The 27,678-nt window shown below is 39.7% G+C and overlaps 1 protein-coding gene across 1 annotated transcript in view; it reads left to right on the top strand.

Annotated features, from left to right (window-relative positions):
* LOC148855687 (Zinc finger, C3HC4 type (RING finger) family protein) overlaps window positions 1-27,678 on the top strand; it is a 91,574-nt gene that overhangs the window by 10,871 nt on the left and 53,025 nt on the right. Inside the window, exons 3-6 of the mRNA XM_088941507.1 lie at window positions 2,749-8,750; window positions 21,146-22,662; window positions 23,235-23,498; window positions 24,480-24,700. Coding sequence (XP_088797633.1) covers window positions 2,749-8,750; window positions 21,146-22,662; window positions 23,235-23,498; window positions 24,480-24,700 — 8,004 coding nt within the window. The remainder of the gene's footprint in view (window positions 1-2,748; window positions 8,751-21,145; window positions 22,663-23,234; window positions 23,499-24,479; window positions 24,701-27,678) is intronic.

Below are 27,678 nucleotides of genomic sequence, written 5' to 3'. Positions count from 1 at the left end.
TCATTCAATGCACTTAATATTGGTTTAGATCTTCGCCTTTCCTTTCTCTCATCTTTGCTAGTTTATAAATTCCTTTTTATCCCTCTGTAGTTCTTATTTAAACTCATCCACAACCAATTCAGTTTCCTTTTTATTAGGTTGTGTTTGGTTGCAGTGCAATTATATTTGCACTTGTACAAATGCATGGGAGTGCAAATGAAAAGCATGCAAATTCTGGTTTAATTTTGTTATGGGTTTGACTTTATTTTGCTTGAGGTCTTATTTTACTTCATTTGTACTGTAATCAAACCAACTAAGGCAAAATTTGAAACAAATATAAATCAGAATTTCGACCCAAGTCATTTGCACTACCATAGTTTTGCATCAATGCAAATAAATTTGCACTGCAACGAAACACTGCCTTAGGAAACTGATTGCACTGCATGTCTCTAGTGGTTCTTTCCCTATAAGGAGGCTTCGAACCATCTGAAGTGCACTGCATTGCCGAACTACTACACCCTCAATTAATGTTACATGGACTCTTCAAAATGGGTGCTGTATCCATATAAGGCATGTGTAGACATCAAAACAGACATGACACTTAAGGGTAATCTTCTCTGTCACATTTGTAATATGTGACTAGGGAACCTTAATATTTGATATGTTTTCTAAGTGCTGTTTGCATGATTTGTGCATCCACATTTAGTTTTTTTCTTTTTTCAACAATTATCCTATTATTTATACAAAATAATAAACAGCTCAGTCCTTACATCTTGTTTTTTCAGGGCCTGTTGAGTTTCAAACCTTGTACTGTTGTCAGATTCCGATACACAACAGGGGTAGCCAGTCCCTCATAACCATAACCCCTGCAACTGTGGTGGTAATGGGATTTCATCCCAAGTCTCCACTACAACTAGCCAAAGAACTTACCAACTCCTATGAGCCAGAGAAGCAAACACACACTGCCTTTCTTTCAATACCAGTCTTGGGGGTTGCAGACCAATATGATAAGAGTTATTGTTTTTATGGTAATGTCTAAAATAGAAGAGGCATGAAGTTAGGTGCCAGGACATTTAGATTGTGAGGCATCAACCTCTGAGGCTATGTCTGGCCTATTTTTGGACTTTTTGGGTGGCGATTCAAGACTGTTTGTGAGAGCCCATGGAGTCAGGTGAACTGGTAGTGACCTTTCCAGTGAACTGGTTTCAGGTGTTCTAGCTGGTCATTTGGGATTCAGGCGAGATGGATGCTGTAATGGCAAATGCCGTAACCTTTCCCAGCGATCTGACTTAGGTGAACTGGATTCAAGTGATTTGGGTGCCATATCTTTAGTTGCTGCTTCCTTTTCCAGCAAACTGTTTCCGGACAACCTTAGGGTTGTGGTTCTCTTTGGTGTTTCAGTTTTACCAATGGTTTGGCTTGGTGGACTTTTGGTGCAATTTGTGCCCCTATGATCTCCAAGCATTATGTGAATTACATGGCATTGTTGGGGCCCCATTACTTTGATGCTTGGTGGGTTGCACCACATTTAGGGGGATTTTGTTGGATTAGGCAGGCACTTTCTTTGGGATTATTGGGAATCTTCAACACCGTTACAGGAGAAGGTCTTGGACCTCACCTGCATCAGTGCATCTATGTATGCTGTAAATTTAGGCTATACATTACCAAGGATTGGGATTTCCATTGGCAATTTTCTTCATACCTCTGCTGTTTAGGGAGTCACATTTGTTGAAATTATCTCTGTTGGAGGCTAATGGCTCTCCATAAGTGTGGGGGACTCAATTAGGGCTGAATGCTTGGCATTAATTCAAGCACTATAGATAGCTAGAGAATTAAAGTTGAACAAGTTGATTGTAGGAGACTTGACTCCAAGGTAGTGGTGGAGTGGTTGCAAAGGCTGGAGACTGCTGCTGGGTGTATAGAGATGAAACTAAGAAGCTTACATGGTCAACCATTGGTTTGACAATGAATATTCGTTGAGAGAGAAGGTTGGCTAATGAGTTGGCTGATGCTCTAGCTAAGCAGGTAGTAGTTATTATTGGCTCAGTTTTAATTCCTAATGTGTTGTTTCTATTATGAGAGGTGAAAAATCACACCTCTCTTGCGATGCTTGTATTACATTTTGATTTCTCTAATAAAATTGAAATTATTTATCGAAAATGAAAAGAAAAGAAAAGAAAAATATGCCTTAACACTTTGGGGGGGGGGGGGGCTAAATGATGTAGTCTATGCTGAAATTCTGGATCAAACTGGAGATAGAGTTCTATTTGGTTCAATGCATCAAATTGGAGTTGTTTGTTTTTCCAGTACAGCCAATGAAGTACAGATATAACAAAAGAAGAATCTATTGAGATTTTACCTTTCGGAAGTGTTCCTGTGAAAACATCAATATTAACACAGTTTTCCAGAAAATTGGAATCTGATTAAAGAGCCAAGCCAAAATTATAAATGGTATTTATGATATTGGTGAAACTTTGAAGATATTTAAGGGATATATCCTTGGTATTTGGGATTGTTTTGATTTTGGAAACTCCTTTCTTATAAACCTCTGGTTTCTATTCCCCTGATTCACATTGACTGGTAACGTACTTGTGGAATTTTCTTCTTCTTGTTGGTCGAAATAGCTATAATATTGTTTTATCTGATATTTGTTCTAAGTTCATTTCTTACTAACCAATTTCTTTTTGTTAAAAGAGTTTAATATTTCATTTTTCATATATCATGCATTAATATCATAATAGTTTTTATTATTAATGTGACTTTGAACAGGATAATGTTCTTAAGCATGGCCGAGCATTCTGTTTTCTTCCTCTGCCAGTAAGAACTGGAATGGCTGTGCAAATCAATGGTTACTTTGAGGTTTCTTCAAACCGCCGCAGCATTTGGTATGGTGATGATATGGACAGGGGTGGAAAACTTCGCTCCGACTGGAATATGCTTCTACTAGAAGATGTTGTATCCCCTGCTTTTACAAGGTTACTGCTGGGTGTACGAAGTTTACTAGGTCCAGAGAAGTTATACTATAATCTATGGCCCAGTGGTTCTTTTGAAGAGCCGTGGAACTTTTTGGTGGAGTGTATTTACAGAAATGTTGGTAATAGTCCAGTCCTGTATTCAGATGTCGGAGGAGGGAAATGGGTATCACCAGCTGAAGCTTTTATTCATGATGAGTTGTTCACTAGAAGTAAGGAACTTGGTGAGGCACTTCTGCTGGTAGGGATGTCCATTGTTTGTCTTCCCAATTTCCTTTCTGACATGCTCCTCAGATATTCTTCAAGTTTTATTCAAAGAGTAATTACTCCTTCAACAGTACGATGTTTTCTCAGGGAATGCAAAACGCTGATATCGTTGAGCAAGTTCTACAGATTAGTATTATTGGAATATTGCCTTGAAGATCTGATTGATGAAGATGTTGGTAGAGATGCAAGTGAACTGCGTTTGATTCCTTTAGCTAGTGGTGAATTTGCATCATTTTCTGAAGCCTCCAAAGGGTTTCCTTACTTTATCTGCAGTGAGTTGGAATACATGCTGCTTTACCAGATCCCTGATAGAGTAATTGATCGAAATATTCCTCCTGACATACTAACCAGAATTTCAGCTATTGCAAAATCGTCAAATTCCAATATTGTGACTTTCAATGATAAATATTTCCTTCAGTTATTCCCTAAATTTTTCCCTTCCGAGTGGAAATATAAGAACAGGGTTCTTTGGAACCCAGAATCTAGCCCCATCCATCCATCTTCATCATGGTTTCTGCTTTTCTGGCAGTATCTTCGCGATCAGTGTGAGAATTTGTCCCTGTTTTGTGATTGGCCTATCTTTCCATCCACCTCAGGGCATCTATATAGAGCCTTAAGACACTTAAAATTGATTGATGCAGAAAAATTGCCTGGTAAGATGAGGATTCTCCTTGCTAAGATTGGGTGCAGGATATTGAGCCCTAATTATGGAGTTGAACATCAGGAGTTGTCCCATTATGTCCATGGTGCTGATGGTGCAGGTGTTTTGGAAGCCATTTTTGATGTTGTTTCCTCAAATGAGGACCTAAAGCATCTGTTTAATGATAATCTTGGAGTGGATGAGAAGGATGAGCTTCGCCATTTTCTTCTTGACCCTAAGTGGTATATTGGAGACTGTATATTGGAGTTGCACATACAGAAGTGCAAGATGTTGCCTATTTATAAAGTTCATGATGGTGAATCGATTCAAACTTTCCATTTTTCTGACCTAGAAAATCCTATAAAGTATTTACCACCTTCAGATATTCCCAAGTATTTGCTTGGAGAAGAGTTCATTTGCAGCTTATCTGATACTGAAGAGAAGATTCTATTAGGATATTATGGAATTGAGCAGATGGGTAAGGCACGTTTCTACAAACAGCAGGTGTTAAACAGAATTTGTGAGTTGCAACCAGAGGTTCGTGACAGAGTTATGCTTTCTATTCTACAGGACCTACCTCAATTATGTGCAGAGGAAACATCTTTGAGAGATTCATTGAGAAAGTTGGAATTTGTCCCAACCCTTAGTGGTATTCCAAAATGTCCTGGCGCTTTATATGATCCTCGTAATGAAGAATTATATGCACTTCTAGAAGATTCTGACAGTTACCCTTATGGTTTGTTCCAAGAATCTGGTGCGTTGGACATGTTAATAGGTTTGGGCCTTAGGACATTTGTCTCTCCTGAGACAATTATACAAAGCGCTCGTCAAATTGAGCTAATGATGCACAAAGATCAACAGAAGGCACATGTAAAAGGAAAGGCGCTTCTTTCCTACCTAGAAGTAAATGCAGTAAAGTGGTCTTTCAATCTGCTAAATGATGGTAAGAGGAGAATGAACAGATTGTTCTCACAAGTTGCAACTTCTTTTAAGCCCCGAAATTCTGAAATTGATCTAGAAAAATTCTGGAATGATCTCAGAATGATCTGCTGGTGCCCAGTCCTGGTTGCTGCTCCATATCCATCTTTACCATGGCCTTCCATTTCATCAATGGTTGCTCCTCCAAAGCTGGTCAGACTACCAGCAGATATGTGGCTTGTTTCAGCTAGCCTGCGTATACTTGATGGTGAATGTTCCTCAACAGCATTGTCTTCTAGCCTGGGATGGTCTACTACACCCGGTGGAAGTATTCTTTCTGCCCAACTACTCGAGCTAGGGAAAAATAATGAGCTTGTTCAAGATAAGGTTCTTCGGCAAGAATTGGCTCTAGCAATGCCAAAGATATACTCTATATTGACAAGCATGATTGGCTCTGATGAAATGGATATTGTAAAAGCTATTCTAGAAGGGTGCCGTTGGATTTGGGTGGGAGACGGGTTTGCAACCTTGGATGAGGTTGTACTTAATGGTCCTCTTCATCTGGCTCCTTATATACGGGTTATTCCTGTTGATTTAGCAGTTTTCAGGGAATTATTTTTGGAGCTTGGCATACGAGAGTTCTTGAAACCTGAAGATTATGCTGGTATTCTATGTAGAATGGCTGCAAGAAAAGGTTGTAATCCTCTGGATGCACATGAACTCAGGGCAGCAGTACTGATTGTGCAGCATCTGGCTGAAGCTCATTTTCAGGATAAGCACAATGAGATCTATCTACCAGATGTGTCATCCAGATTGTTTTCTGCCACTGACCTAGTTTACAATGATGCTCCATGGTTGCTTGGCTCTGGAGGGCCTGAAAATGAATTTGGGAATGCCTCTACAGTGACTTTTAATGTAAAGAGAACTGCTCAAAAATTTGTGCATGGTAACATTTCAAATGATGTGGCAGAGAAACTGGGTGTATGCTCACTTCGTAGGATATTACTTGCTGAGAGTGCTGACTCAATGAATTTGAGTTTATCAGGGGCTGCTGAGGCTTTTGGACAGCATGAAGCCTTGACAACCAGGCTTAAACATATAGTTGAGATGTATGCAGATGGACCTGGTATTCTTTTCGAACTAGTACAAAATGCAGAAGATGCAGGTGCTTCTGAAGTCACTTTTCTCTTGGATAAAACTCAGTATGGGACTTCATCTGTTCTTTCTCCTGAAATGGCAGATTGGCAGGGCCCTGCTCTCTACTGTTTCAATAATTCTATTTTTAGTGCACAAGATCTTTATGCAATCTCACGTATTGGACAAGATAGTAAACTTGAGAAGCCCTTTGCAATTGGAAGGTTTGGGCTTGGCTTTAACAGTGTTTATCATTTTACAGATATCCCAACATTTGTTTCTGGGGAGAACATTGTAATGTTTGATCCTCATGCCTGTTACTTGCCTGGCATCTCTCCATCCCACCCTGGTCTGCGAATCAGATTTGTTGGTAGAAGTATATTGGAACAATTTCCTGATCAGTTTTCTCCATTCTTGCATTTTGGTTGTGACCTTCAGCATCCATTTCCTGGAACCCTCTTCCGTTTTCCCCTCAGAAGTGAAGGTACAGCTTCCAGAAGCCAAATAAAGAAAGAAAAATATGCATTAGAAGATGTTTTATCACTCTTCTCTTCGTTTTCTGAAGTTGTATCACAAGCCCTTCTTTTCCTTCGCAATGTGAAAACCATCTCAATTTTTGTGAAGGATGGAGTTGGTAATGAAATGCACCTTCTCCACCGTGTTGATAAGAATCATATCAGGGAGCCTGAAACTGCATCTATTCCAATGCATCCTCTGCTTAGCTTTATTCATGGAAACCGACAGTGTGGAATGGATAAGGACCAGTTCCTTAATAAATTGAGTAAAACGATAGATAATGACTTGCCATGGGATTGTGTAAAAATTGTGGTAACTGAGAAGACTCCCTCTGGTGACAAGTCACACTTGTGGATAACCAGTGAATGTTTAGGAGGTGGACGTGCTAAGAACAAATCTTTAGCCTTGGAGAACAGGTCTCGGAATTTTATTCCCTGGGCATGTGTTGCTGCATATTTGCATTCTGTTAATTTGAAAGACATAATGCAATTGGGAAATAGACAGATGATTGAAGGACAACCAAGTGACAGTATTCCTGATATCTTTCATGTTCCTCTGGATTCCAGACAAGTCAGAAAGGAGTTTGAGGGTCGAGCCTTCTGCTTTTTACCACTGCCAATTGTCACTGGTCTACCAGCACATATTAATGCATATTTTGAGTTGTCATCAAACCGCAGGGATATTTGGTTTGGCAATGACATGGCAGGGGGTGGAAAAGTACGCTCAGATTGGAATATCTACCTTCTTGAAGATGTTGTTGCTCCTGCTTATGGCCACTTGCTTGAAAAAATTGCAATAGAGGTTGGTCCATCTGATCTATTCTTTTCATTTTGGCCTACAAAAGCCATACAAGAACCATGGGGATCAATGGTGCGGAAAATCTATTCGTGTATTGCTGATCTTGGTCTTCATGTCTTACACACAAAAGCTAGGGGAGGCCTTTGGATCTCAACTAAACAAGCCATTTTCCCTGATTTTACTTTTCTAAAGGAAAATGAGCTTGTGGAAGCATTATCAGATGCAGGTTTGCCTATTGTTACCGTTTCTAAGCCAGTGGTGGAGATGTTTATGGAAGTTTGCCCATCACTTCATTATTTGACACCTCAACTTCTAAGGACCTTATTGATTCGACGGAAACGTGAATTTAAGAACAGGGATGCAATGATATTGATGCTGGAATACTGCTTAAGTGACATGACTGTACCTAATCGTTCTGATAATCTGCATGGTTTACCTTTGGTTCCTCTTTCCAATGGTTTATTTACAATGTTCAGCAAGAGGGGAGAGGGGGAAAGAGTATTTGTTACTTCTAAAGATGAATATGGTCTTCTTAAGGACACAGTTCCTCAACTTCTTGTAGATTGCAGCATTCCAGATGCAGTTCATAGGAAGCTCTATGAGGTAGCGGAACATGGAGGTTGTAATATTTCCTTACTGACATGCCATCTTCTTGAGGAGCTTTTTCCCAGGTTTATGCCGACAGAGTGGCAGCATGCTAAACTGGTATCTTGGACCCCAGGTTACCAAGGTCAACCAAGTTTAGAGTGGATGGGACTGTTCTGGAACTATTTGAACTCATCTTGTGATGACCTCTCAGTGTTCTCTAAGTGGCCTATTTTGCCAGTAAGGCATAATTGCCTCATGCAGATTGTCCAGGACTCAAATGTGATTAAAGATGACGGATGGAGTGAGAACATGTCTTCGCTGTTGCAGAAACTAGGATGTCTCTTCCTGAGCTCTGATGTTCCCATAGATCATCCACAGTTGAAATTTTTTGTGCAGGACTCTACTGCAACTGGCATCTTAAATGCTGTCCTAACTGTTTCTGTTGAGCCACAACATATCATGGGGCTTTTCTCAGATGCATCAGAGGGAGAGATGCATGAACTTCGGAGTTTCATTCTCCAGTCGAAGTGGTTCTGTTCCAATCGGATGGAGCATAGACACATAAATGCAATCAAGCATCTCCCGGTGTTTGAGTCATGTAGAAGTAGAAAACTTGTATGTTTGAGTGAACCTACTAAATGGCTCAAGCCAGAAGGTGTAAGTGAGGATTTTTTGGATGAAAGCTTTGTTCGTACTGAATCAGAAAAGGAGAAAACCATTCTAAGAAGTTATTTAGGGATCAGGGAACCTACAAAGGCTGAATTCTACAAAGACTATGTACTCAGTCGTATGCCAGAATTTCTTTCACATCAAGGAGCTCTTTCTTTCATTTTTCATGAAATAAAACTTCTGATTGAGGAGGATACTTCCATTAAATCTGTGTTCTCACAAACAGCTTTTGTTTTGGCGGCAAATGGATTCTGGCAACATCCTTCCAGGTATTCAGATTTTCTGGTTTCCTTGATATTGGAAATGGCATCAATTAACCATTTAGGATTGAACAAATTTATATTTGCTGTTTGTTACTCTCTTTCTCTCTCCATGTGTGTGTGTATAACTCTCTTTGGTTGGTGAATTGAGTTTGTTTATTGGCATGGAACATGTTGTCTTTGGGATTATAGAGGCACCTAGGGCAGCACGTTGAAGCGATCCCCTGTACAAAACCAAGGTTTAAAATGTTTGTGTTGGTGGAAATATTGATCATCCAAATAGAGGACAATGCCTGAAAATTGTATGGAAATATTGTAAAAATTATTGACATGCTGGAAACAATAATACACTGTCAAGTTGCCATAAAGTTAAAGCTACATAAAAAAGCAAGTTCAAAGAAAAATTTGAACTCATAGAAAGTGCAAATGATTCTAGTTGAAAAACAGTCCTCTTGATGTATAGAACTGCTTGAGATTAGATGCAAACCAGAAAATAAACTAACAAGAGAAGATTAAGAGGAAGAAAAAGAGAGAGAGCTAGTGGCAATGAGAGTTAGAGAGTGAGAGGTTCGAACATAACCTCCCTCTAACACTCTAAACATTTTATTAAGTTAATCTTTGAAATATTACAGAGAGGCCCTTGAGTGGGCAAGAAATTACAAAAAACAGAACATTACAAAGTATGGGCCCAGAATAAGGCCCATTACAGAGGGAAACATAAACATAACATGAAATGACAGTCTATGGGCCATTTGGCCCATCTCCTCTACACTCCCCCTCAAGCTGAGCATAGATGTTAATCATGCCCAGCTTGCCAGTGCCATGTTGAAGACTTGCCTTGGAAATACCCTTTGTGAGGAAATCTGCCAATTGTCCTTCCGAAGTAATGAATGGAAGACACACTTCACCGGAAGAGACTCTTTCTTGAATAAAGTGTCTATCAACCTCAATATGTTTGGTTCTATCATGTTGGACTGGGTTGTGAGCAATGTTGATGGCAGCCTGATTATCACAGTACAATGTTTGGTTCTGTCATTTCATGTAATGTTTATGTTTCCCTCTGTAATGGGCCTTATTCTGGGCCCATACTTTGTAATGTTCTGTTTTGTGATGTCATATTCAGGATTCAGCCCTGTTAGGAACTCAAAGACCCTGTTCCTTTCAACTAATTTCCTGTATGTTTTAGCATCATTGGGGGTATCCCATTTCACAGCCTCTATCAGATCAATCACTTGCCATAGAGATTTCAGGGTTGAGAAGTATGCTGCAAGTGATTTCTCCCCCTGCCTTAGATTCTTCACATCACTCCTCAGTTTATAGGCTCTGGCAACATTCAATTTTTGGGAGTAGGTTTCTGCAACACTATCCCAGATTTCTTTAGCCGAGTTCATTCAAAGATAGTGTTGACTAATTTGTGGTTGCATTGAATTCACAAGCCACCCAATCACTGTGTAGTTCTCTTGCATCCATCTCTCATAAGATGGATCATTCTCTGGGGGAGCTTTCTTGCTCCCAGAAATAAACCCCCATTTTCCTCTGCTACAAATATGGATTTTCACTGATTGTTACCATGCCAAGTAGTTAGTCCCATCATTCTGCACTCAACATTTTAAATCATGTAGAAAACATATTCTTTTTGGTAATAAATAAAAAAGAAAAAATTATTGATAAAAGAAAGAGTACATCAACCAGGGTGATGAGGAATCACCACAGCTTAGACTCTATAAACAACTCAAAAAGAGGATGCATCAAAGAAGAAAAAGAAATACAAGATTAACTGCTTGAAATCCACCTCAAGGAAAGACCAAAAACCAACACTAAGGTCCTTTGAAATCCCTTCGTATTCTGGAATTATAAGAACCCAAACTTTTATCCTTTTCTCACATAAAAGAGTGAGTTCATCTCTTTTTCAATGTATGATTTCGGAGTTCCCTTTTGGTTCTTTCATTCCACACTTCTCAACATGTGACAAAAGGAACACATCTCCAAACCATCTTTGCCTTAAAAATTCCTTTCATTGTAGGCCAACAAGCAAATATATCTCCAGGAGTCCCTGAATTCACCATATTATATCTGAAACAGCCCAAAGACGTCCCGAAATGAGCTTTGAGAAAGAGCAACCGAAGCATAGATGTAGCACATTGTCCTTCACAGCTTCACACAAGTAACACCTTCCTGACAGTTGGATATCCCTTGAAAACCTCAGAGAAATAAACCAAAAAACTTTCTTCCCAAGCAACACAACCCTCAGTTGACAAAACCGAGAATTCTCACCCAAAAAAATCTCCTCAAACAGGAAACTTTAAACTAACCTTAATCATATCAAGGGCTTTCAGCACTCATCGAGTACTGTAGCTCTAACTCCTGATTAGATAGCAAAGTTGCACTCGTGTATGGTTCTTCTGCTAATCTTCCCACCTCACCATCAGGATTCAGGGCTTTGAGCTGGTCACTGTCCACAGTTGATACAAGCACATATCCCACCTTCTTTAGTTGTGTGTTTTTAATCCTTTTCCCCTCATCGAACTCAGAAAGCAGAAAGGGGTCAATGTAGTCTACCTTCACTATTGAGCGATTGTGTTCTGAGACACTGCGACTGAAGTAGATGTCATCAGGCGGCTCTTTCTCCACACCTGAGAGCAGAATCAAATATTCCTTAGACTTATTAGGACGAGATGATGTTGTTGCAACACCCAAATCTCCCCAAGCCCTAGGTACTGTACCTTGCCTATTCGCTGAAGACTCCCCTCTTGCATAAGAATATTTCGTTATGAAACACTTTCACTCACCCCTACCAAAAACATTGGTAGTCTTCCCCAGAAGTCGTATACTTGTATTGCCTCTCCATCAGCACCCTCTGAACTTTCTGTAGAGCATAGTTGTCAAGGCGACAAAGCGCCCTTGGAGTCTCACCTTGCCTAATCGCCAAGCAGTTTTCTATAGCATGTTATAACAAACTTTTATACTCTTAATGTTTTGAGGTTATAATTATAAAATAGACATTTTAAACTAAAATATTCATTTTGTGTGTTTATATTCTAATTTCTTTTTGTTATTTTCTTATTTGTTAGGGTTTAATCAACACAAACATTGCTAAATGCTGTATTGAACCCTCAAAGACTTCAAAACCTGAACCAATAAGTAAGAAAGAACATAAAATGTTGTCCAATCAACATATTTTCTTCTTTCTTTTTACTAATTCTGTCTTTTTATATACTAATTTCTTCTTATTCTTCTTCTTCTTCCACCTTTCTTTTCTTCTTTTCCTATAACAGAAATAGGGGTTCAGCCCCTATATTTTTTGAAATTTCTTTTCTTTCTTCTTTTTCTTCTCATGAATATGTTGATTTTCGATACTTTAACATGAAGTTTATACATTTCTTATGAAAATTATGGATATTTATTAAGGAAATATGATTATGGAACCTAGGGAACTACCCTAGGATACATGTTTTTACTTAAAAAAAATCCATCGCCTAGGTGACTAGGGCCCCCCTGTCGCCTAGCCTCACCTTGGCGCCTTGAAAACTATGCTGTAGAGTTGTAGGGCAGTAAATGTCTTTATTTATATTGCTGTTAGTGTCAGTAAGTTAAGTTAGTTATTTTTGTTATTATTTTATGTTGCTGACATGTTATGTTAGTAGGGGCAATATTGTAAGTATGCAATTTTTAAGTTATTATATATATATATATATATACCTGAGGGCAGCAAGCCTATTCATCTCTCTCTCTCTCTCTCTCTCTCTCTCTCCCTATTCCATTCTCTGTTTTGAATTCTCATCTAGAGTAGAACTGATCTCAGTCTCTAGTCGACAAGTTGGTATCAGAGCCAACCTAGGGTTTTGCATGAGTGTCTAATCAGGTTGATTGCATGAGAACTTCCTAGGGTTGGAAGTTTTAGCAAGATTTGGCAATCGACTGGTTCTTGGAGATCATTGGCAGAGTGCAACACCTTTTCAAGAGATATTTGGAGTCTTGGAAAGAGTCCGGTGATCAGGATGAATCAGAGAGAAGGAAAGAAACTCAAGATTAGGGTTCAGACTGAGGATTGGAAGTGGCAGCCAGTCTTTTCTGAGTAAGTTTCAATCTTTTCTTGAGATCGATTCCAATAAAAAATTGGGCAGTGATTTGGGAGGAGTGGTTGCTCTTTTCTGATTTCTCCTGAATTTTTTAGGGTTATCTTCAATTCTTTTAAAATTCTATTTTTCTGAAACCGTATTGACTGATAAAGTTCTGGGTAAGAATTGGTCCTTTTCAGCATTCCAGATTGGTTGGTAATGAGCTTTTGAAGATTATTAGACCTGTTTCAGAATTTCTAGGTGTTTGCTTGACTCCTTTCAGCTTCCCAATTTGGCTGTTAGCAGTTTTAGGGTATCAATTGTCTTTGTTCAGCATAAAAATCAGTTCTTTGTGATAAATTCTTGGTAGAGATGGCAGGAACTGAGTTGAAAACTCATGGGGAAGGTGTTTTCGGGGCTGGAAACATGACTGAAAATACTTTTCAGATTACCACAGTGAAGTTTGATGGATCAATTACTTGGAGTGGACCTAATCAGCCATGATGGCTATTGGGGTAGAGGGAAATTAGGCTATGTGATGGGAGATGTGAAGAAACCAGCCAAGGAAGACCCATTATATGCCAAATGGATTCAGGAGAACTATTTGGTCATGACTTGGCTGTACAATTCCATGCAACCTCATATTAGCTGAAATTACTTATGGGCCAAAACTGTCAAGGAAATTTGGGACATCATGAGAGAAACCTATTCTCAGCCACTTAATGTCACTAGGGCCTATGAACTGAAATGTGAAGTCAATAATCTTAAGCAGGGAGAGAAACCGGTCTCAGTTTACTTCTTTACCTTGAAGTCTTTGTGGCATGAAATTGATCATCTGGAGACAATTGAGTGAGAATGCCAGAAGGATGCACATACATATAGGAAACAAGGTGAAACCAATAGAGTTTTTGAATTCCTAACAGGTCTGAACCTAGAATATGAAGTGCAATAAGGCTCGAAATACTGTCAAGGTCTGAGTCCCTCAAATCCCTTCTTAAACCCAAGTTCCACCCAATCCCAGAAGTGGAAGAGGACGGGGTGATGAAAGACGAGATCAACTCATTTTTCAAATCAGATAGAGCATATAAAGAAGGAAATTGATCCTTTAAAGGGGCGCTCCCCACCCAGGTTTGTTCCCAAAATTTTGTGGAGTTACCGGAATTCAAGTCATACCTGATATTAGGGGAGAAAACTGGTAGCAGGTCATGAATGGCTTTCCAAGGAGAGTTTCTTGTGGTCCTAGCTCTGATTCCAACGCCCCATCCATTGTCCTCTAGCCCATGTATACTTGCCACTATTTTAGCCCATAGCTTCTCCTTCTCCATAGGGAACCTCCACAACCACTTCCCCAACAGAGTCATATTCCTTCTTCTGATACTCCCAATCCCCACGCCACCACAAGACTTACTCCTACACACTATCTCCCAGCTAACTCTGTGATCCCTCTTCTCCTTCCTTGGCTCCCACAGGAAATCTCTCATAAACTTCTCTAATCTGTTAGTGACCTTCATTGGGATTTTAAACACCAATAGGTAAAAGATGGGTAAGTTAGCAAGCGTGGCCTTAATTAGTGTAATTCTCCCACCGAGAGAGAGGTAGTTCTTTTTCCAGGATACTAGTCTTTTTTCAAACCTTTCCATCACCGGGTTCCAAAAGCTCTCTCGCATGGGATTATCACCTAATGGCAACCCTAAGTAGTTCAAAGGCCACCCCAAAACTTCACACCCCAACATTTCAGCACTCTCCCTGAGCTCTCCTCCTCCAGGTTCACCCCCACTATACAACTTTTCCCAAGGTTAACCTTCAAGTTAGACATTTGCTCAAACAGTTGTATCACCAACTTCAAGTTCCTGATCAAGCTCACATTACCGCCTTCACAAAATAGAATCGTGTCATCAGCAAACTATAGGTGAGTGAGGGGGGTTTCCACCCTCCCAACTCTCCAGCCTCTAATGAGCCCCTTAGCATTTGCTCTGTGAATCAGATTCCCCAGAACCTCCGCAATTAGAATGAACAAGAAAGGAGACAAGGGGTCTCCTTGTCTTATACCCCTACTGGCTGGAAAGAAATCTACCACTGTCCCATTCACTAGTACTGAATAATGACAACTCCTGACACAACCCATGATCCACTTGCACCATCTAGCCCCAAACCCAAACTTAGTCAAAACTCTCCTCAAGAAATCCCAGTCCACCAAGTCATAAGCCTTTTCCAAGTCCAACTTACAAACCACTCCCTTCTTCTTATCCCTCTTAAAGTTCTCCACACTCTCATTAGCAATTAAAATCTGATCAGTAATTTGTCTTCCACTCACAAAGGCTCCTTGATAGTGTGCAATGATATCGGGCAATACCTTCTTCAACCTCATAGACAAAACTTTTGCAATGATCTTATACAAGCTATTAACCAGGCTAATTGGCCTAAAATCCTTCGGGTGGGATGCATCTTTCTTTTTTGGAATTAAAGCTATAAATGTAGAGTTCACACCCGGATTGACAATTCCTCTCTTGAAAAACTCCTCAAACACCCGCAAGAGATCATCTTTCAAGATATTCCAACAGTCCTGATAAAAAGCCATTGTGAACCCATCCAGCCCTGGAGCTTTTGTTCTATCCATAGAAAACACAACCTCCTTGATCTCTTCTAGAGTAAAGCTTCTTTCCAGCCTTCTCTTGTTCTCCACCCCTACATCTGGCCAGTCCAAACCTTCTACCCACACCCTTCTACTCACAGGCCTTCTTAGAATAGATTTGAAGTGCTCCACACAGGCCCTGGTAATCTCCTCTTGTTGTACTAACTGGACTCCATCTACTACCAATTTGGAGATAAAGTTCTTCCTTCTCCTGCCATCTGCTAGAGAATGGAAATACCTAGTGTTTCTGTCTCCCTTTTGCAACCACTTACATCGAGATTTTTGCCTCCGACTAATTTCCTCCTTGTGCAGACAATCCTCTAGCTGTCTTATAAAATCTCTCCTGAGATCATTGTCTTCCTCTCCAAATTCTCCCCTTTCTTCTTTAGAGTCAAGGCTTTCAATCTTATCCATCAAATCTCCCTTTCTTTCTTCTATCCTCCCAAACTCCATCAAGTTCCACTCCTTGATTCTTGCTTTCAAGAATTGTAGTTTCTTATGAAATCTCATCCCCTCCCATTCCACCAGTGGGTTACAGTCATGCCACCATTCCCTCACTTTGTTAGTAAACGCTGGATGACGTAACCACATATTTTCAAATCTAAAGGGGGTAGGACCTCCACACCTTCTTTCCTCCTTACATAATACTATGGGCCAGTGATCTGAGGTCACCCTTGGGAGAGCTTTAGAAGCCAAGGTTCCTCAATGTTCTTCCCAGTCCAAAGAGAACAGGAATCTATCCAGTTTAGAGCAAATGGGTATAGATTGGAGGTTTGACCATGTAAACGTCTTATGGGCTAGGAGAATCTCTTTAAGCTCAAAGGCATCCACAAAACTATTAAACTTCCTCATGCTTTTTGTCACCCTCTGGTTAACCTTATTGGACTCCTCCGAGAATTTGATCACATTGAAATCCCCACCCATGCACCAAAGCCCATCCCACAACCCTCTAACATCAACCAGTTCCTCCCACAACTCCTCTCTCTCTCTATAGTCATTCGGTCCGTAAACATTTGTGAGCACCCATGTATAGTCATCCTCTTGCTGCTTAAACTTCAGAGACACCGAGTACTTTCCGATCAACTCCTCCAGACCTTCCACCACATCCTTCTTCCACATTGTTACAATCCCCCTGGAAGCACCCCATGAGGGAGCAGCCACCCAGCTAATTCCCCTGGCTTTCCATACACTCCTTGCCCATTTATCATTAAACTGCATTCTCTTAGACTCTTGTAGCAGCACAATGTCTGGGTCACACCGTCTTATTACCTCTTTTATTGTCGCCCTCTTCCTTGCACTCCCAATTCCCCTCACATTCCAACTAAGAATCTTCATTCCGCTTCTTGGTGAACCCCTTGCCACTTACCACTACTTTCCCCTTTCCTCTTGTCTCCCTTTACCCCGAGCCTCTTATCACCTTCTACATCTCTCTTCAATCTCTCTACTTCACTCAATCTTCTCTTCTTTATTTTGATCTTCTCCTTCCTCTTCTGTAAGTTTTCTTTCAGCACATTCAGATCTTTCAATCTGCACCTAGCTCCCCTACAAATTCTGCTGTCATGTCTTCACTCACCGAGTCCACCAGCCCTACCCTTCCTATAGGATCCCCTCCATCTATATCCACCTGCCCCTTCTTCCTCTCCTCTGGTCCCACCTCTACTCTTTCTTCTCCATCCACCCTCCCTTTCCTATTACCTCCCTCCAACCCTGCTCTCTCCTCGTAGTCCTCTCCATCTCTACCCTCATTCCTTTCCCTCCTCTCCACTAACCCCTCCCCTCTTCCTACCTCCCCTTCCCCTCTCTAGATCAGCTCTCCTTCCACTTCCTTAAGCACTCTTTCAATAATTTCCCATACTTTTTCACTCCTAAACCTTCCTTCCGACACCTTCCCACCTTCCTTCCTTCCGGTCTCTCCCTCCTCGGAGAGCCCGTCTGCTGGCTCGACTACATATTCATGGGCTACAGGACATGGAGCAGGAACGGAATCTGGAACCAAAGACACTGGAGACACATTAGTAGCACAAACCGAAATCACTTGGTTACCTGGGACTGATGGACAAGCTGGAAAAGGACTGCTCCCTACCTCCCTCTCTTGTTCCAGAGGTTGGTAAATATTTATCTCCCTGGGTTGGTCGGGAAGTACTTCTGTCCTTTGGTCACCCTGGTGATCTTTCCACTCTACCCCTGGTTCACCCCTTGATGGTGTGTTCCTGCTTTGCTTCCGGTTCTCCCGGTCTGCCCCTTCTGATCCTCCTTGCACACTCTATGGTCTTGGGAACGGGTTGTACCGCTTGCCTTCGTCACCCTGAAAAAACTTACAATATTCCACCCATCCACGTCACCTCCAACGCAACTGCCTTTGTTGTTTACACTGCCCAAGCTAGTACCATCAATCGAGCAGTCCTCTGAGTCTTCATCACCTTCACTGCACTGCGCCCAGCCTTCATCCTTATCTTCCTTCTCTTCAGGTCTTCCCTTAACGTAACTTGGCTTCGACTTCTCTGAGGAGCGCCGCAGGGGGCTAAACTCCTTCAGCCTTCGTCGGGAAACCCACTGCAAGTCGAGCTTCTTCTCTGTTTTTCGGCGCTACGCGTGTTCCTCCCCTTGTCTCGCGACTGGGGATGATGATAGACCATTAGCATCGTCTATCTTAGTCGTGTCCCCAGTCACGTGAGTTACTAAAGGCTCACGCGCCTTCTTAAACCACTGGATCGGGCCCGCTAACCCAAATGGGCCTTTAAACGCACCCAAGACGTTTCAAATGGGCTTTGGCTTTGGCCCATTTTTAAGCCACTGCGACCTCACGTGACTTTTAAAAGAGTCACACGCACTCGGTTTGGTTTTATCTAGTCTAGATCCAGTTCTTCCTTGGACCGGCTCCATTTCCTTGTTCAAACAGGTCAAGTTGGCGCCGGTTACAACTTGTGCAAAGGACCTGCCACCCTCCAGACTGTTCACTGCTCCCACACGCATAAAACCCACCCCCTGAATGCTACCCTTTTGTTTCTCTAGTCTTGGTTTTTCCATTTTTGTGAAAGACCTTTTCTTGTTTGAATCAACCAATCCCAGTCTTGGGTTCCTCCCATCATTAAGGTTTTTTGTTTTTTTTAAAGAGTTTTGGTGGCTGGTTTTCCTTGACAAGGTGCTCATCATTGACCATATGAATCATAAGAGGATTGAAACTAGGGCTGGTAATCTTGACCCCAACCCATTTGACCCACCCAACCCACCCACCTTGGAACCCACCCATACCCACCCAATCTATTGGCGGGTCAATATGGGTCAAGTAACCCATTAGGGTCAGTGGAAAAGGGTTAGGGTGGGTTGGGTTAAGGGTACCCATTAGGGTCAGGATGGGTTGGGTCAAAGTCGGCTCTATCTATACTCGCCAAATCTCAAAAACAATAATTGAAGTGACTCAAACTCAAGCCTTCTAGCACATCCACATCTCATTACAATTCCAAACCACTATGCCACATCTAATTTTGAGATTAAACATGAAATAAAATAGATTTTATTAACTTTCGTGTTCACACACGAAAACACTTTTACAAAAGCAATTTTATAAAGTAATTTTATGAAAAGTACTTATATGAAAGCACTTTTACACGAAACCAATTTTGTGAAGGCACTTTTATAAAAGTACTTTTATGAAAGTACTTTTACAAAAGAACTTTTACATGAAAGCACTTTATGAAAGTACTTTTACGAAACCACTTATGAAATCATAAAAGCATTTTTATAAAAGTACTTTTACACGAAAGCACTTTTGTGAAAGTACTTTTGCAAAAATACTTTTATGAAAGTACTTTTACACGAATGGACTTTTATAAAAGCACTTTTATGAAAGCATAAAAGCACTTTTTATAAAAGCACTTTTATGAAAGCACTTTTACAGAAGTACTTTTATAGAAGTACTTTTATAAAATTACTTTTGTAAAAACACTTTTATAAAGTTATGCTTTTTTATCATTTTCTGCAATTTTCTGGTAGTTTTTGCATATTTTCTGATTTTTTCTGCAAAAGTTCTGATTTCTTGGTAATTTTTTGCATTTGTTGTAATTTTCTGGTATTTTTTTTTGAATTTTCTGCATTTTTTGGTATTTTTTTTGCATTTTTGCAAATATCTACTATTTTTTGCATTTATCTACAATTTTTGTATTTTTGGGTATACGGGTTGACTTGACTCGTTTTTATCACGTGGTAGTCTTGAGAGAGATGGTTCTCTCAAAAATGTTTTTTTTCCTGGATATACGGGTCAACCCAACCTGTTTCTGTCACGTGGCAATCTTAAGAGATGATTTTCTCAAAAATGTTTTTATTTTTGGGTATACAGGTTGACTTGTCTTGGTTCTTTTACGTGGAATCTTTGAGAGAGATTATTCTCTCAAAAATTATTATTTTGGGTATACGGGCTGTCCCGACCCATTTTGTATTTATAGGTGAGGGTAGGTGGGTTAGTATGGGTGAGTGTTGTTGAGGTTCAATATGGATGGGTCAAGTGGGTCAATATGGGTGGGTTAGGATGGGTTAGGGTTAGGGTGGGTTATGACCCTCTAACAAGGATTGGCGATGTGTCATGGTGGGTTGGTATTCAACCCTTACCCAACCCAACCCAACCCAACCCAACCCAACCCAACCCAACTGACCCATTTGCCACCCCTAAATGCAGCTTTGACAATGTATCCAACTTTGACGATGTATCCAGTTATGTATACACCAACTCCTGTATTGAACAAGGAGAAAGAATACACAAAAGGAAAATTGTTCTTTGAAAGGCACATCCCCCATCCAAAGATGTTTCCCAAACTTCACTTGGTTACAGAAGTCGTACTTGATAAAAGGCAAGAAGGAAGGAAGAATGACATGATAGCATGAATGGATCTTCAAGGAGAAGCACTTGTAGCCCTCGCCAAGAGCCCAACATCCCAACCATTAGCTGCTTGCTCGTGGATACTCTTAATTACTGTAGTCCATTGTTTGTCCCCATCCCCTAATCACCTCCATAGCCACTTTCCCAATAAAGCCTCTTGCTTCTTTTGGATATTTTCCATAGCCAAACCACCTTCATCCCTGCTTTTAGTGACTACCTCCCATCTAACTCTATGATTTCTTCTTTCTTCCCTTGGTTCCCACAAGAAATCTCTCATCAACTTTTCTAAGATTCCTACTCACTTTTCATTGAACCATGACTATATGGGGTTGGCTACATAAATCCCTTTCTGCCATTCTGTTCTGTTTGAAAAGACAATTCAGGATCAGTGACCATAGGAATTTGGCAAAGGTTTTATTGCTGGCTGCCAACATGATACAAACCTCCTCCTTTGCGACAGGTGGTGTAAGACAAGCTCACACTGGTGTAGTATAAGAGATGAATTTACTGAAGACTGTTAAATTAGTGAAGAATTGAATCTCTCTCTCTCTCTTTTATTTTTTATTTATTTTTTTACTTGGTGAGATGACAAAGGTGAAGCAAGGTATCTGGTTTACCTTCAAAGCTCTCTTTCTCCTCTAAGGTTTAGATACATGTAGTCCCCATAAAAGATAAAATCTTTATTGGCAATTATGGTGTATAGATATGTTTTGACATACAGAAATACAAACTAATACTTTATTCTCTTCAAATAAAACTATGTATTCAGGAGTTAAGTTGGTTTGGTTATTTGGATAGCAGGACATTCTTTCTTCTAAATATTGTTTTTTTACTTCTGCAGGCTTTATGATCCCCGTGTACCAGGACTACGAAAAGTTCTGCATAATGAAGCTTACTTCCCTTCTGACAAGTTCTTGGATGATGAAGCCCTAGAGCTTTTAGTTTGCCTGGGGCTTAAGAGGATGCTAGGGTTTACTGGTTTGCTTGATTGTGCTAGGTCTGTTAAGATGTTGCATGATTCAGAGGATCTGGAATCTCTAAATTATGGAAGTAGGTTACTTGCTTGTTTAGATGCTTTAGGATCTAAGCTTTCCCATTTGGAGAAAGACAGCTGCGATGATACCAGTCATTTTTCATTATGTGAGATACAAAGTGATTTAGGTGATGATGGTGAGGTGAGTGTTGATTTTCCCAAGAAAGACATGGAGAACGGATGCAAATTGGATTTGGACATTGTTTCTTGTTTGGGTGACATGATCTATGATAAACCAGAAGAAGAATTTTGGTCAGAAATGAAAACCATAGCTTGGTGTCCAATTTATACTGATCCACCTATACAAGGACTTCCATGGTTCACATCCAAACAAAAAGTTGCACCTCCCGGTATTGTTCGACCTAAATCACAAATGTGGATGGTTTCATCTGCAATGCATATATTAAATGGTGAATGCCACTCAATTTATGTACAGAACAAACTTGGTTGGATGGATTGTCCGAGCATAACAGTGTTATCTTCTCAGTTAGTTGAGTTATCTAAGAGCTATTCCCAGCTTAAATTGCTTTCTTTAGTTGAACCTGCTCTTGATGCTGCAATGCAGAAGGAGATCCCTACACTGTATTTAAAATTGCAGGAGTATGTGGGTACTGATGATTTTAGAATTCTAAAATCTGCACTGGATGGTGTTCCATGTATTTGGATTGGGGACAATTTTGTATCACCAAAGGAGCTTGCATTTGATTCACCAGTGAAATTTCATCCATATTTGTATGCTGTTCCATCTGAGTTGTCAGGGTTCAGAGATCTTCTCTTGGCATTAGGCGTGAAACTTACATTTGATGCATTGGACTATTTGCATGTTCTACAACGTTTACAGAATGATGTTAAAGGTCTTCCATTACAATCTGAGCAGTTAGATTTTGTTCATTGTGTCCTTGAAGCTGTTGCAGACTGTTATGCAGATAAGCCATTGTCTGAGGCATCTGATACTCTGTTGTTAGTTCCTGATTCTTCTGGAGTACTGATGTGCTCGATGGACCTTGTGTATAACGATGCACCATGGATGGAAAATGCTTCTTTGTCTGCAAAACATTTTGTACATCCAAGTATTAGCAATGATCTGGCTAGCAGGTTGGGGATACAATCACTTCGTTGTTTGTCTTTAGTTGATGAGGAAACGACCAAGGATTTACCATGCTTGGACTATAATAGAATAAGTGAGCTTCTGGCACTGTATGGGAACAGCAATTTTTTGTTGTTTGATCTTCTTGAGTTGGCAGATTGTTGCAAAGCAAGGATGATGCACCTAATATTTGACAAGCGGGAACATCCTCGTCAATCTCTACTCCAACACAATCTAGGTAATCAATACTATATATGTTCTGAGCTTATAAGGTCAGAAGTTGTAATTGTGGTAGAAGAATTCATAAAGATAAATCTCTGACATTGTCTTGTTCTACTGTAACTCCTGGTAAACAAATGTTTTGACCTTGAAGCAAATGTCCATTCGACATGTTTTAGTTCCAGTGCAAATATGTTATGAGTGGACCACCTGATAGAGGCACCGGTTGGAGAAATACTGAAGAACTTTAATTACTTATTGAACACAACAAATATGTGCTTTTTTTTTTTCTTTTATTTCCTGGTCAACCTTATTATTACCTTTCCTTTTACAGGCAGTTGTGGTATTCTACATAATTTTTTTGATCCGTTGTATTCTACATAAATACAATCTTACTAATTGCTAATTTAATAGTATTCCTTGTAGAAAAGGCCTTTCTGTATTTAGTGCTGAACTACCACACTGTTGAGTGTTCGCTACGAATTTGTTTGGACAATTTAATTTCATACTCATGTATTAAATTAAACTTAATTCATTGATGAGCAATATATGTATCCTAACTTTTTTCTTCTTGATTTTTATATGGGTCAGGTGAATTTCAAGGACCCTCTCTAGTAGTTATTATGGAAGGTGCTACCTTGACCAGGGAAGAAGTAAGCAGTCTCCAACTTCGTCCTCCATGGAGGCTGCGGGGCAGTACTCTAACATATGGCTTAGGTTTGCTTAGCACATATTTTGTCTGTGATCTTCCATCTGTTATTTCAAATGGCTACTTTTACATGTTTGACCCACGTGGTCTAGCTCTTTCTATACCTCCAAGCCATGTTCCTTCTGCAAAAATGTTCTCTTTGACAGGTATTATATTTGTTCATTTACTTTTACAGTTAATGCTTTCCATTATTATTATTATTATTATTATTATAATTATTATTATAGTTATTATTATTGTTTTTATTATTATATTGTTATTATTATTTTCATAAATTTGTTGGTACTTGTCTTCACAATCCACATTATGTGTTTTTTTATCAGAAACAGAAATGTTTTGTAGAATTAAAAAATTATTACAATTTCTGGGTAGCCTTGGCTACTCCACAAAAGAGATTAAGCAGTATAACAGAAAATCTTTAATTTATTTACATTGCAATTGAGTTCATAAACGTTGCAATTGAGTTCAGAAACATTGCAAAGCCATTGGCCAATCTTGGAGTCCATTGAATGGATACCAACATCTCCCTTGAAAGCCTTCTGAACTTTTTGATCTCATTTCTGAAATGCCATGAAACTTTTTCTTACTGTTTCAGCCAGCTAATAATTACCTTGGAATCTCCTTCCATTACCAACTTCCTCACCCCTAGCTCCATAGCTTTTTGCACCCCAAAAATCACAGCCTTTAATTCAGCTGTTGTAGAGTCTCCTTTTTTTTGATAGTAAAAGAGAAAATTTTATTAAAAATAAAATAAATCAGCATTACAACCACCAAAAGGATGCAGAGAATGCACCAATGAAACACAAAACAAAAAACTAACAACCCCAAAGGACGACCTCCTACATACCCAACACACACTCCCCCTTTGAGAACAAAAACTCACAAAATTCTCTGAACACAAACTTCCCCAGAATTGAGCCTCGCAACCCCACCCCCTGCTCAACTCCAACTTCACTCTTCCCCCTCAAGAAGCTCCTCCTGCCCACGCTCTTCATTCCAAATTTCATCTCCTTCATCAACAGGTTTTATCAAATGTATTATCCACATTCCAAATGTCACCTGCTTCAAGTCATTATTTTATAGAAGTAAAAAATTCTATTGACTAGATTTTAGCAAATGTATTTCAGGTACTAACTTGATGGAAAGATTCCATGATCAGTTTAAGCCAATGCTCATTGGTGAAAAGATGCCATGGAAGTTATCAGATTCCACAATTATCCGCATGCCTCTGTCATTAGAATTCATGAAAGATGGTATTGAGCATGGCTCTGAGAGGATTAAACAGATCTGTGACATATTTTGGGAGCATGCATCTAGAAACCTTCTATTCTTAAAATCAGTTTTGCAGGTAGCGCCCTTTCATGATGCTTTTCAGTTGATATTATATGTCATTGATTCATTTCTTGCTTAGAGATTCTGTTTTGTAAAACCTAATACTGTTCTTTGATCTTCATATGATATTTCTAAAAAGTATAATGGGATGTATACCCATCCAGTTTATGCAGATATGAAACAAAAGTGCATAATTAATTTAATTGCATCGAAATTTTACTATTTGTAGCTTGTAGAAAAGCACTTGAGCAGCATCGGTGTTGACGATAATAAATTGTTGGGAAAACTACTTAATCCTCCCTGCTGGTATGTGCCAAACATTGAAATATACCCTCTGGTTTTTGAAATGACTCTGATATACCTTGTCAGATGATGTCATAGGACAAATACTACCCTTCCGTTAGTAGTCCATCATATTCTGTTTGCATATGATGTCTCGTGATGCCTAAATTATTTTGAAAATCCTATTTTGCCTTTTGATAGTCAAAATGACTGTTCTTCGAATGCTCATAACATGCTTCAAATGCTTTATATGTTATCTTTGATTTTGTTTTATAATTTTCATTTTAAATATTTTATTATGTTTTATATGTTATGTTTATGTAGTTTAATTTGAGATAATAGGTTTTATAAAAAACATTTATTTTAAAATTTAAGTTTATATTTTTTAATTATAACTATGTTGATTTTTTAATTTTTTGTATTTTTGCATTTTTGTGCCTTGCTTCATGATGTAATATCTCAGTTATGTACTGCAAGGGTACTTTGGTCTATTTACATTCTCTTATGTTATGTACATTTGCCCTAATATAAAAGTAGATTGCCTGGTGCCGCCAGCTAGAATTTTTTGACTCTCGTACATTTTTTTCCTCTATTCTCTTCTTCCTTCTCTTCCCTCTTCTTTCTTCCTTGGAAAACATGATATTAGAGCAGGACGATGCTCTCTAAATCTGTTCTCTGGTCGTAGCACATCTTCTTTCTTCCTTGAACTGAGAATGGAAGGAACAAACTCATCCCAGCCCTCAGAACACGATTGTAATCTAAAAAAGGACAATACCAGAGATCTGTGGATGGTTGATTGAAGCTTTTTCTAGAGGTCGATGACTATTTTTTCTTTTCGTTTATTATTTCTGGGTTGGAATCTTCAAGAGATTTGTTCAGACTGTACAGGGGCAAGAACTAAATTATTTGCAGCCTCAGTTCTTGGCAGTAAGACCCAAGGACCGGCTAAGTTCTGCATTGACCGAATGGTGTAAGGGGTGTTTGACCCTTCTTTTTGGATCTGTAGATCCAAAACTGTAAGGTTTTGAAACCTTTGTAGGTCATGAGTGACCTGGTTCAATTGACGGGATACTGCAGTAGCTTTTATTGATGTTTTTGTGGCTTGTATTGGCCTGGAAGAGGTCTGACAGACCTTTACATGTGTGAGACAGCAGTTTCTGTGTGCGAATGTGCTTTTTGCTTGCATAGAAATATCTAGGGAGTGGGCGTGGTTATCATCTGTGCGTGTGGACTGAAAGGTAACAGTTTATTGTTCACTCTAGAGTTATCATATATGGCTACTGAAGATTCTGCAACATTAGGAACTTTATCTAATCAGGGTGGACTGAATGCTGGTCACGATGCTTCAAATTTCCCTATGGCTATCACTCCCTTGGATGGTAGGAATCACTTGGCTTGTTCCAAGGAGATGCGGCTGTATATTACAGATAAGGGTAATGTGGAGGTTATCAATGGGGTAAAGGAACCTAGATCAGGGAGTGCTGAATATGACAAGTGGGACCAAGAGAGTTACATGATTATGTTGTGGCTTTTGACATCCATGTTACCTTCTGTTAAACAAAAAGGCATTATGCCAGAATTTATCAATTACAAGCAGAATCTTCACCATGTAAGCAGGGGGAGAGGAGTTTATTTGTCTACTATTCAGCCCTAACTTCAATCTGGAAAAAGCTAGATTACTATCAGAGTATTTAGAGGGAAAGTGAAAAAGACATAAGCTGAAGAAAACAGGAAGTCAGCTATAAATGCTTCTAAGGGGGAGATTATTGCCTTAGCAGTAAGGAGAAACATAAGCTGAAGAAAAAAGGGGGAAGGCTAGAAAAGATCAAACGATAAAGATAAATTGTGGTGTACTCATTGTCAGAAATCCAGGCAGACTTGTGAAACTTGCTGGGATCTAATTGGGAAGCCAAAGTGAGCACAATAGCTGGGCAAGAAGTTAGTACAGGACCAGAATTAGAAACCAAATCAGAAGAAGTATACCTCAGCCAGCTTAGCATCTCATGATTCTCAATATGGTAATTCATCTTGGGTTTGTCCCCCAATTCTGATTTCAAGGAGGATATTATTAACTCCTTCTATGACCATTTGGAGCAATATGGTAGGGCTCTTCGACATGTAGATACTAGAACTACACCTTCGACTTCTTTTGCATCCTCCTTAGAGGCTCTACTTTCCATGTAACCTCTAGCACTCCGAAATCCCTATGCTTTCCTTTCAGCCATTCACAGTGTTCCCCTTCCTAAGAGTGTTGTAGAGGCTTTATCCGTTCTTGAGTGGACAAATGCTATGAAGGAGGAGATTAATGCCTTACATAAGAATGACACATGGGAGTTGGTAGATCGTCCAGAAGGAAAGGAATCTGTGGGGTGCAAATGGGTGTTTTCAGTGAAACTCAAGGCAGATGGCACAGTTGAGAGATACAAGGATCACCTGGTTGCAAAAGGTTCTACTTAGGTGTATGGGGTTGATTATGTAGAGACCTTTGCTCCAGTAGCAAAGGTGAACTTTATTCGGGTCTTCCTCTCTCTAGCAACAAATTTGGATTGGGAACTCCACCAATTAGATATTAAAAATGACTGAATGGTGATTTGGAGGAAGAGGTGTCCCTTGGAACTTACTCTTTTAAAGCATTACATGACTTGAGTCCCAACCTTGGTTCAACCCCTTGAGCCATTATTGTTTTATTCCCTTCTTTAAGATCCGATTCAC

Source organism: Nelumbo lutea, chromosome 4 (assembly GCF_056320005.1).
Source record: "Nelumbo lutea isolate HS-2025 chromosome 4, American lotus-T2T, whole genome shotgun sequence".
In the NCBI taxonomy this organism is placed as follows: Eukaryota; Viridiplantae; Streptophyta; class Magnoliopsida; order Proteales; family Nelumbonaceae; genus Nelumbo; species Nelumbo lutea.
The sequence above is the reverse complement of the archived record's forward strand: the minus strand, read 5'-3'. Positions and strand labels throughout refer to the sequence as shown.